The following is a 12,458-nucleotide window of genomic DNA, read 5'->3' as shown; positions in this document are numbered from 1 at the left end:
CCAAATTCGATCAGCTGGACAGTCACTGTTGTTCTATCATTGAGCTACCACAGCCCGGCGACCATATGGGCTGGAAAACTGCCACGGCCTGCACTCTGGCCATAGTGCGCACCTGCGCACCAGTCCAGCACGGCCGTCACTACACAAACAGCTGTTTGCGGTGTGTTACACAGTGAGTTTGGTGTGTCAGTGTGAAGCAGAACTCTAATTACACTCCCTGATTGATGTATACACATGCAAGATGTTTGAAAGCACTTTTGGCCTGCAATTTAGCATTCAATGTGATTTCTGCCCTTAAAACGCTGCTTTGCGTCAAATCCAGATTTTTCCCCGGGGCATTTGGTGTCTATCCCACTCATCCATGCCCCCCTCCAGGTGTTATACCCCTTAAAACATGTTTTCCATCACTTTTCTGGCCAGCATAATTTTTTCTATTTTTCAAAGTTCGCCTCCCCATTGAAGTCTATTGCGGTTCGCGAACTTTTACGCGAACCGAACATTCCACGGAAGTTCGTGAACCGAAAATCGGAGGTTCGCGACATCTCTACTTAATTCTGCTTACAATACAAAATCCAGGATGGTGAACAAGGACATAAGATGGGATGTATGGAGTATAATGCTTTCTGCGTAAGCTGATTAATGCTCACGTAAAATGACACAACAGATTCTATTTTTATTCATACTTACAAAGCAGCAATCCATGCAATTAAAAACCTGTCAACCAACTCTTCATTGTCTGTATAGTTGTTTCCTACTTGTCTTTACGCAAAGTAATGCCATTCGCGTGTCGCGTGTCCTGGTTACATCAGCTAGTGTGGAAGCTGAAATCTTGCATAATAACATACCTAATAGTATGCAAAAGTACACAGTTATTTTCCTGAATGTACAATATATATATATATCTGTGTGTGTGTGTGTGTGCATTAGAATTACACACACATAAACAGGCACACACACACATAAACAGGCACACACACATAAACAGACAAACACAACCCTTTGCCCTTGGACAATGTCAGATGCCAAAGACAGTGTCCATTTATGTCTAGAAAATGACAAGTACAGCTGCAGTCTCCTGTAAGAACTAGAACAAGTAGAAGATGCTGGTGTAAACCTGCATCTTTTTACACTCCTCTCCCCATACCCCACTCAGAGGCACGGATGAGTGCTCCATATGCACAGACAGACCACGGGTCACATTGACAAGACTTGTTGAACCCGCTCCTGAAGGAAAACTGACAGCTGCGATGTGATTGGCCGCGATGTACAACGCCTCCCACGTAGCTGGTGCAGTAGATATGCAGCCAGCGCTGGGTGACAGTACAGTGTCATATACAGTGGGCTGCCATGCTGCCTCCATGCACACGTGCCCCGGTGTCACTCACGTCACGCAGTCCATGCAGCCGCTCCATGCAGCCATGTGCTGCCCTCCCATGACATAACTTCCTCCGGTCAGGTGATGTACACACACACTGCCCACAATCCGGGCTGAACGTATTCCCGGATCGCACAATCCGCCGGCGCGCAGGATCACAGAGACGCGTGTAGTGTGAGAGAGCGCTCAGGGGCGCCGCCTGCTGCTCCAGCTCCTCATCTTCACGCCGCCTGCCTGCTGCTATAAGAGGAGCGTGTGTGGAGTTGCCTGGAATTGCACGTCTCCTGTATCCCTCAGCAGCCCCCCTGCCAGGGAGCAGCATTGTGTTGGAATCACCTGCAGCCGGGCCTCTCGTCATTGCTCGGGGTCTCCATCTTCCCTGTGATCTGCTGCTTGAGGTGTGAGGAGCGGCAGGCTGCAGTAATCCGGGCTTCCAGGCAGAGGGTGGCGTTTCTCCGTGTGTCCTCCCTCCCCTCCAGCTGCTTCTCTGGGGGGCTGGCTGCTGCTGCGGGGTGCAGCGAGATGATCAGCTCCTGCCGGTGGATTGGACTACTGCTAGTGCTATGCGCCTGCTGTCTGCGCCGGGAACTCGGCGGGGTCTATGGTGAGTATGTGACTGAGGGGGGCTGTCATGTGTCACCGATTATTCGCCTCGCTGTCATGATTCATGTCTGCTGCGGAGCACGGGGACTGACCGCTCGGGCTAGAGAGGGTTATCCCATTCATTCGCCTCAGTCAGTGAGTGCGGGCAGCCGATGTCCGTATGGCTGATGCCTGTATCTGGTGATGCGAGGGGTGCCTATCCATATTCATGGCCACCGCTTCTGCTTGGCTCCGCTCCGTGCTGCCGTCAGGCTGCTTCACCCTGTAGGTCGCGCTGACCTGTCTAGGCAGTGTATGTTGTTCTCCTGCTACTGTAGTACTAATCCTACAGACGCTCAGTATTGGATCATCCATCCCCTCGTCAAGCAGTGGAAGCTTTCCTTTGTTATGTTAGTATCAGTAATGAAGCAGGGAAGCAGTAGATTTGGGCGCATGAGACAAGTGGACAAAAAGGGCGCCCCATTCACTTTCATTATAAATATCGTTTAATGGGCGCTGAACGGGGAAAATAAGGCGCCGGAGATTTTTAAGGATTTATAACGGCGCCCGGAGATTTTTAAGGATTTATAACTATGTTTGTGATGATTTAAGTTTACAAAATGAGCCCGTGACGAATAACGTTTATGAAGATAATAAATCACTATTTCTAAAACATTTCTAACACATTATTATCCACCCAAAAAAATAATTTACATTTTTTTTCTTTACATTCTTTATTTATTCATGTCTGTAAAACATTATTATCCATAGGGGGTTTTAGGTTTAGGCACCAACAGGGGGGTCTTAGGTTTAGGCACCTACAGGGGGGTCTTAGGTTTAGGCACCAACAGGGGGGTCTTAGGGTTAGGCACCTACAGGGGGGTCTTAGGTTTAGGCACCAACAGGGGGGTCTTAGGGTTAGGCACCAACAGGGGGGTCTTAGGGTTAGGCACCAACAGGGGGGTCTTAGGGTTAGGCACCAACAGGGGGGTCTTAGGGTTAGGCACCAACAGGGGGGTCTTAGGTTTAGGCACCAACAGGGGGTCTAGGGGTTAGGGATAGGTACAGGGAGGGTTTTTAATAAACGAAAATATAAGTTTCACTTTACAAACAGGGAAGATTAACGTTTTAAGAATTGCCGATCTCATACACATTATTTAGTGATTTATACATTTTTAAATCACTATTTATAAACGAAATTCTACACAATAATTTCTATAAACGATATTTCCATTTATCGTTTATACCACGCGCCCTTTTTTCCCGACGCCCTTTTCGTACGTACGCATGAAGCAGCATGGCTATTGAGTAGCACTGTCATCTGTTGGGATATAGAGTTATTACGCTGTCAATTACTAAGCAGACGCTTTTGTTTCTCTCTTCAGGGTCAAAAGCCAGTCATTTGGTTGTTGCATCACCTAGGTGCTTATTTGTGGGTGAGGCCTCTTTATCAACTTGAGAATGACTGGTGGGTTTTATGGTGGTTCTTATATTAGTGGTTTCTAGTTAAATTGTTTAATACACATGTTTAACAAGAAAGCCCCCCCATTTCTATCCCAGAATACTGTGCCATCTTATCTCTGGCAGTGGTGTTGGCATGGCTTCTCGTGGGAAGACAAATACGCTGCCACTTTGTAATGGAACATAACATGCTGCTGTTAAATCAGACCATTGGCAAAAATCATTTGCAGCAGCCTGAAAAGTCTTTTTTTATTTTTATTTTTTTTGCCCTTTCCTGTCAATGAATTAAACACAGTACCCTAAACCTATACTGGCGTATCACCCAGCACTCTGAAGGATCAATCACTTGACTATTTCTCTCCCCATTTGACTTTGCAGTCAGGGGACTTTTGTACACAGAAACCTTGCTTGCTGGTCATAATTCAATCTGTTAAAGAACCACTGTTGCAAAAAAGTAGGCAGTTAAAATCTGCCATAACTGACAGGCTTTGGGTCAGTGCATCTCCTCATAGGGTATTTTCAGGGTTTTCTGTTTTCAACAGCATTTCCTGAACAGCAATTGCAAAGTATTATTGGGTACAATGGTTAATTTGCATATATTTAGCAATGATGCCCTGGGAGACATCTCAAGCTCACTCCAAGCTGAATTATCGCAAATTATTTCTGTTTTAAGAAAGCAAACTTTGTTTTTCTTAACATCTTAGTAAGGGGGCTTTTAGGACCATTGTAGTCCCTTACACACTCCAATGAGTTCTGGGTCACCATGAGCTTGCTGGTTAGTCTGTATCAATTGCAAAGTGTAACTGACAAAATAGTGTGCAGATGTTGGGAGGTTGGCTGGTATCTTGCTAGTTTGGCAGTTAAACTGCTGTTGAAAACCAAAGAAAACCCTGAGAATCCCCAATGAAGAGATGGACTGGTTCTAAACTTCTGTCAGATTTTTTTTTTTTTTTTTTGTAGACACTAGGACATGCTGAGACTGAAGCTGTCTGTTGTTGGGAACTGGAAAAGAAACTTTGCACACGTGCTCAGTTGTACTCTATAAAAAGGCACTGTAGTGATGTATAGCAGAAAACAGTTAGTATTCAGGATTCCCACTTTTATGGCAGTGTTTTTTTTTTTTTTTTTTCAAACTCTTTATTTGACTGGCTCTGCCTGCTTTTTCTTACCTTGACAATAATAAAAATAATTTTCTCCTGTCAGACTCAAAAGCTGCAGCCACTGGGATGTGCTCAAGAGGCCACCCAGCAGTGTTAGGGAGTCTTGCCTTGAACTCCTTACTGCATAGGTACTGACCCTAGCCAGGATTTGAACCCTGGTTTCCGATGTCAAAGGCGGTGCCCTTGACCAGTACACTACACCCCCCCTTCTGAATTTGAGCCCCAGTCACCCAATGCCCAACTACTGGGTTTGAGGACTCTATTTAAGTGTAAATGGCAGCAATTTAAATATTCTCCTTGAAAATCAGTGAATTTTGTTTGGCTGTTGTAGGCCCCAGTTTCCTGACTATTAATCCCAGTTACCTGGTACCAACTGTGCCAAATTTGAAAATCCTGCAATTAACCTGCCCTTTCACATGAGCAGTTGATGGGCAGTGAAGACTATCAAACGCTCACAACTGCTTGGTAACTGCTAGTTGCTGCTTGGTGAGCACACAGATCAACTGCCCATGTGAAAGGGCTCTAAGGCCCCTTTTCCACAAGCAGTTCATAGGCCCAGTGCACACCAAAACCGCTAGCAGATCCACAACGCTGGTTTTTGAGTGAATTTCAGAGCGATTCTAGGCATGTTTAGAGGTTTTCTGAACTGGCCTAACTGTTTTGGGAGCGTTTTTGTGTAGCAGATTACTAATACTGTTACAGTAAAAGCTGTTACTGAACAGCTTCGGTAACAAACGCCTGGCAAACCGCTCTGATCTAGCGTCTTTCAGAGCGGTTTGTTTTTCCTATACTTTACATTGAGGCAGAAACGCTTCTGCAAACGTGCAGCAGGAGGCACAATTGCGGTGTGCACCATCCCATTGAGATACATTAACCGAGCAGTTTGACAGGCAGATGCGGCCAGCGGATCACCGCTCGGTGTGCACTGGGCCGTAGACAGTGAAGACTCTCAAACCCTCACTACTGCTTGCTGCTGCCTGGTAACTACTTGCTGAGCACACAGTTCAAATGCATATGGAAATGAGCCCTAAAGGTGCCCACACACCATACAATCTGATCAGTTTTTCTGACTAACAGTTAAACCTGACCAATGTACCACACCTATGTTCAATTTTTCCCAACAATGAATGAAATGAGTGCAAAAAATTGATTTGGACTGTACATCAAATAGACAATCACACACCATACAATTCTTGATAAAGTTGGTCTGAAATTTCCAACATGTCTAATCTCCAAAAATCAGGATTTATCAAACAAATGCTTTGTTTTTTGTTTTTTTGTTTTTTGTTTGGGATAACCGCTCAACATTGATTTGGTGAAAACTTGGATCTTTTAACCACCTTATGATTGCCTAACTCCAATCAGCAGCCGCAAGGTGGCTCCCCCAGGACCGTGTACCTCCTATTGGCGTCAAGTCCTGGGGATGGGGAGTGCAGGGGATCATGCGCCCTGATGCACATGAATCCCCAATTGATTGACAGAGCTACTGTCCATCAACCGTCCCCCAGTGGTGATTGCCGCTATCAGACTTTTAACGGCGAAACCGCTGACTATTTACATTGTACATCACTGTGATCTATAGCAGTGCTGAACTGGGGAAAGCCATGACACTCTGCTGTCCTCTAGAGGGTCACAGAGCAATCAGCTGATGCCTATGAGCTGATTGTTGTGATTGCTGTTTTTTTTTTTGGGGGGGGGAGAGCAAGAGCCACTTTTTTCTTCCCCCCCACACACACTTACTGTTGAAATGTGGCTGTTTTATGCTCTGCCCACTTTCGCTGAATTTGAAACCTCTGCCACAGGTGACAAACTGTGCCAAGTTTAGGTGCTACGGCTCTGTTGGGGTCTGAGCCTACTGACAGTCCTGTCTGCTTTTCAGTTACACATCAATGTAAAGCTGACCACTAACTGTCCAATTTCTAGCAAAATCGTTAGAGCGATCAGAAATTCTGATTGGACGAAAAATCGTTCACTACACCATCAACTAACCAATCATTGCTTCCTATCTATCACGACCACCAAGAAAATCCAAATTTTCGTTCGCCGAAAATTAATTCGGGCGACATTTTTTTCACTCGTTCACAATCGATTGTGTCCACCAATGGAGATTATTTACAACCAATCCGATCAGAATTTCTGATCGCTCGAACGATTTTTCGCTAGAAATTGGACAGTTAGTGGCCAGCTTTAGAGATGCTGAAATACGGACAGAAGCAGATACAACTGTTGGTGTGCTCAGGCCCTATCTGTGAGAATGGCAGTTGGGTACTTATTATTATGCTGTTCAGGCAGTTACACACTCAGGAAATGTGTATTCAATTTGCCTCAATTAACCACTTAAGCACCGGGGCTGTTCTTGCATGTGCAGGGCGACTTCCACCCCCCCTTTTTTCCCCACTGGGGATGACCTGCTGGGGGGGGGGGGGGGTCTGATCGCCGCTGCTCCGTGTGGCCAAGCGGAGGGGGCTCTTCAAAGCCCCCCTCCGCAGCTGTTTCCGTGCTCCTTCCTTCCCCGTCCCTCCCTCTCCCTCATAGAGTTGCGCAGGACGGATATCCATCCTGTGCGTTGTAGGATAGGCTTCAGCCTATCAAATGACGGCAATCTCCAGCCAATTGGAGGCCGGGGATCGCCGATCTCCTTTACAGCGCTGCTGCGCAGCAGCGCCATATTGATGTAAACAGCAGGGATTTCTTCCCCGCGTGTTTACATTAGGCGTGCGAGCCGCGATCGGCGGCTCGCACACTGTTCACGGAGACAGTCTCCGTGAACTGACATGGAAAGGCCACTCGAGCGGCCGTTTCCATGTAATAACCACTTAAACCCGCCGCCTATCGGCGTTAGGTGGTCCTTAAGTGGCAGTTTAACCCTCCTGGCGGTTTAAAAAAAATCTGCCAGGGGCAGCAAAGTAGTGTTTAAATTTTTTTTTTTTCATGTAGCGAGACAGTCTCGCTACATGATAGCCGCTGCTCAGCGGCATCCCCCCAGCCTCTCCGATCGCCGCCGGCGATCCCGTTCAAAGAACGGGATCTCCTGTAGGGTTTCCCCCGTCGCCATGGCGACGGGCGGGATGACGTCACCGATGTCAAAGGGGACTCCCATCCACCCCACAGCACTGATTGGCCAGGCAGCGCACGGGGTCTGGGGGGGGGGGGGCTGCGACGCGACAAGTAGCAGTGGCGACCAGATGCTACACGCAGCTAGCAAAGTGCTAGCTGCATGTAGCAAAAAAAATATGCAGATCGGCCCAGCGGGGCATGAGCGGTGCCTCCCGGCGGCATAGCCCCTTTTTTTTTTTTTTTTTTTTTTTTTTTTTTTTTCCTGGTCTAACATTCGGTAATTGGGTCAGTAAAGCAGGGGAAACGATTAAAGGATGCAATTCACAAACGAGTAGCTATGACTGACATCCTTCTCCTCCTGGATACAATTAACGCCTGCATAATTCATCTAAAGTACCTCATTTACTTTACTGACAGAAATCAGCTTGTCTAATCTGTCAGAAAAAGTGGGCATGGTTACTACTTTGCCTTTGTGAGTTGCATCTTTTGATTTCCCCTGCTTTACAGACCTAATTACCAAATGTTTTAGACCAGGTCTAAAACACTACACCAAACTGCTTAGTGAATTGAGACCAATGTTTCAATCCCTTCAGAGTCTCAGATTACAGCCTGGAATATTTCAATGGAGGTGCTGTGACTGTGCAGATTGAACATATTCACTTAATTACAATACATTTCTAAAGTAACAGGAAAGTTCAGTAAAATTAGTAACCCTCAACTTCCTCCCCTTCCCCCTCAGCACCTAACCTTAACCTCCCTCCTTCCTTAACACCAATCCTTCACCTCCTAACTTTAACCTCCCCATACTTAACCCTCAACCTTCCCCTTTACCCTAACCTTTACCTCCTTGCCCCTCATTTCCTAACCCTTAACACCTAACCTTAAACCTCACCCTTAATGCCACCTCAACTCTGCAATCACCGCTAGTAGACTGGAGTAGAACTGTCATTCAAGTGGGGATTCATGCGCATTGGCATGCTTGTTCCCCCTGCAAATCACACCCCCAGGACTTACTGCCAATTGCTGTAATGCAGTCCTGGGGAGCCGCCACATTCATGCCTATCGGCGTGATGCGGTTGTTGGTTTATGGTTAAGGGTTACAAATTAACTATACGTATGTAAGGGCTGAACGGTTTTCAGTTTTAAACTGAAAATCGTGATCAGGCCCAAGGCTATCTTCAGCTCGTCAAAGCGGCAGTTTTCACCACTATCTGTTCTCTTCCCCTCCACTAGTAAAGTTTAAAGTTCACATGCCTCACCGCATTGCAATGCTGCAGTGGACACAGCGAGCGTTTCCTAGTAAAGCTGGCCACCAGGAATTGATGTCATGCTTCCTTGTACAGGCCCTGCGTATCTATGAGTACAATGTACTCGTTCCCTCTTCACCGCGGCATTGCAAAGTCGTGAGGCCGAATGAAAAATTGCAACTTTACTGAAGGAGGGGGGCCGGCAGCAGAGAAGGAGACTGGGAGAAGAGGTAGCAAGGGGGAGGGGATCTGGCTATATACACTGGGGGCGGCAGGTATTTGGATGGCTAACCTGTACTGCAACACCTATACACTGGCTAACCTGTACTGGGGCACCTATACATTGCTAACTGTAGTGTGGAACCTATAGCTGGCTTACCTATAGATAGCAAACCTTTCTTAGGGCACCTGTAGTTGGCTAAACTATACTGGAGGAACTCCTACTTGCCATCAGTTTGCTGATCCATTGTTGTGCATTAAAAATCGTGAATTGAAATCGCAATTTCTAGCAGAAATTGTGCAATTCAATCTTTTCCTAAAATCTTTCAGGCCTAAGGGCTCATTCACACTATGTGCTGCGCTGTCAGTTCTGACGCAACGCACATAGTGTACGATCTACATGGCAACATGAAAGTCCATAGACTTTCACATTACAGGTGTGCGTACCCATGCGTTACAATGTAACGCTTCTGGGACTATATAATCGCACATTCTCCTATAGGATTGGCTGCCAACATCTGTGCTCCTAGCACACCACGTGTTTTCTGTGCAATGGCCGCATGATGGGAACGCATGCACAAAATCACATTCGGGTATGCACTCTGTAGTGTGAATGAGCCCAAATGTATATATTGTGTGTTTTTTTTTTTTTTTTTTTTTTTTTTTTTTTTTTTCTGTTAAGTAAAATGTTCCTTCTACACCTAACCGCAGCACCTCTATTGAGAATTCCAGGCTGTAATAAAAAAACACTGATGCTGAAGGGATTGAAACATTGTATTCACTTGCTGACCCTGAAGGGATTGATACACTAACTTTTCATGATTGCCTGGATGTTTTCATTGATGTGAAATCTGACTGGCTGTGGTTCTGCCCTGGTGTGCAGAAGGGGGGGGGGGGGGGGGGGGGGGGTTAAGACCCCCCCCAGAATGTATCTTCCCAGGTGGTAAATGATCTGTTTACCTATAGCACTGAAACGCGATCGTTGGGAGGTCACCTGAAAATGGTGCAGGCTGCGCATTTTGACAAATCACCCAGGTGAGAACAGGCCCATAGGATACTATTGTATTTAAAAAATCACTTGAGCGCTTTGCTGAAATTGGCGGCCAAATGCTCTAGTGTGAATTGGCCCTAAAAGAAATTTGTCCATACAAATTGAATTGCTAAGGCTAGTTTAACGCTGGGGTGTTGTGCGCATGTTATGACATGGTGTAGTATAATTGCAGTGGTATGTGATGTCACACTGGCAAAGGGCAAATGGGCATCCACATGTGATTGTAGTAAGCAATGCACTGCTTGTTCTGCATTGTTACAATTAAATCAGTTGCATCACAACTGAGGTGTACTATTAATAATTTTTATTACAAAACATTAGTGTGCCAATCAGTTTACATTACTACATAGTGTAAGTACCCTTAGGGCTCTATTCACAAAGCATTACCGCATTCGGTAATGCTGAAAACGGATGATTTTACTGAATGCCTTCCCAAGTTACAATTCACTAAACCTATCTCAAAACAGAAAATCACAGTTCCTGACTAGTTAGGTAAATTACAGACTTGTGCGGTAATTACCTTGCTAAATGACATGCAGAAATCTGTGAACTGACAAGTGGCTGCAGCACATCTAAAGGATGACTATGCACAGGATGGAAAACCTCCGTCACACAGCTGCCTGCTGCCCTGCAAGTAGGCTGTAAGTGACACTTGCCTACCAGGGCTTAGGGCTCTTTCACATTAGGGCAGATTTTCTGCGTTTCAACACAAAGGGTAAAGTTTGCGTTACCCAAGGTGAAATGAAAGTCCATAGACTTTCATTTTAGCTTTCACATATAACGCTGCGTTTTTGTGCGTTGCGTTACACTGCACCCAGGCGCAGTTTTTCGGCCAACGCTAGCTTTATGCGTTACAATGTTAGTCAATGTAAAACGCACACTACGCGCGTTTTTAATCTGTTAACGCAGGCAATCAGTCCCAGAATGCAACAGAGGAACAATGTAGAAAGTTGACAACGAAAAGAAAAAAAATTACCTGCGTCTTTCTATGTGCAGTAACGCATTGAAAACGGATTAAAAACGCACACTCACTGCAGTGCAACGCATATCAAAACGCAGTAAAAGGCATACAACAAAACGTATGCTTTGAGCGTTCTCCAACGCAAGCTCTGATGTGAAAGAGCCCTTAGTGAATTGAGGCATGTTTGTTCAGTAAATTACTGAACTTTTGACTCCTGGGGAGTAAGCTTGTGAATTTAGGTAAAGTGTAAAATAGCGCATGAGGTATTTTCACAAACTGCTTATTGTGAATAGAGCCCATAGAATCCTTTCACTCTACTCCTGTTGTGCTTTGTAATAAGGGGCCTTTTCCATTAGCTGCATTCTTGCCAAAAACACATGTGCTTGCTGATTAAGTGCAGCCTGTTTAAAATGAGAATCTTGGGTGGCTTTTCCACTGCTGTTCTTCTCTCCCCCCCCCCCCCCCCTATATCTATCTATCTCACTCATGTCTGCCATTATGATGCATTTTGTGCTTCAATGTAAAGTATAGGAATGCATGAAAAAATGCATTCGAAATGTTTTTGATTTAACCACTAGTATCCATTTAAAAAAAAATCAAACGCTCGGTAATTAGAAAAACGCAAATTCAAATCAAAATGAGTAAATGCATGCTTTTGCATTTTGCAGTGGAAAAGGGCTTACTCTGCATGCCAACTGCCTAGACAATTCTCTGAGCCCCCACCTCTGCATTGTAACAATTAGCCTCAATTCACTGAGATCATGCTGGTGATAAAGCAAGAGAAAACTTATCGCCACACATCACTCTTGCCTTGAGGCAGCCACACACTTATAGATTTGCAGCAGTTTCAATCATCAGATTTCTGTCAGATGCCTGTCAAGTCGCATCTGACAGGAAGCTGTGTGCTACACACTAGGAACAGATTTCAGTATGACATCTATTGGAAATCGCTCTAAATGCATTATTGCACCATCAGATCCAATGCATCCATATGGACCATCGATCTGCTGCCAGCAGCAGATCGACCTAGATTTTACATCCTATCAGATCAATTGGATAAGTCGATAGAATTGATTTCTGATCGGTGGCTGAAATCAACCAGTGTATGGGCCCCTTTATTAAGGGAATAGTCAGGCAAAAAAATCACTTACCTGGGGCATTCTGTGCCCTTAGTCCCTCACTGCTGCTCCAGTCCCCTGCCACTAACTAGTGTTGTGCCACATTGCATACATTTTTACACATTCCCACTAGTGCAGGAACATTTGCACTGCTAACGCGTAAAAAATGTATGCATTAATGTTCCTGTACTAGCGGGGAATGCGTAAATGTAAGCATGCTGCCTGCC

The 12,458-nt window shown here is 45.5% G+C and overlaps 1 protein-coding gene across 3 annotated transcripts in view; it reads left to right on the top strand.

Annotated features, from left to right (window-relative positions):
- Nucleotides 1-1,333: 1,333 nt before the first annotated feature.
- The window catches only part of VLDLR (very low density lipoprotein receptor), a 97,115-nt gene continuing 85,990 nt past the window's right edge, over nt 1,334-12,458 (top strand). For all 3 annotated transcript variants that reach the window (XM_068235791.1, XM_068235781.1, XM_068235773.1), the window contains exon 1: nt 1,334-1,979. In XM_068235791.1, coding sequence (XP_068091892.1) covers nt 1,898-1,979 — 82 coding nt within the window. In that variant the 5' untranslated portion in view covers nt 1,334-1,897. The remainder of the gene's footprint in view (nt 1,980-12,458) is intronic.

The sequence above is a fragment of the Hyperolius riggenbachi genome, chromosome 1 (genome assembly GCF_040937935.1).
Source record: "Hyperolius riggenbachi isolate aHypRig1 chromosome 1, aHypRig1.pri, whole genome shotgun sequence".
NCBI lineage: Eukaryota > Metazoa > Chordata > Amphibia > Anura > Hyperoliidae > Hyperolius > Hyperolius riggenbachi.
This window is presented reverse-complemented; position numbering and strand designations above follow the sequence as displayed.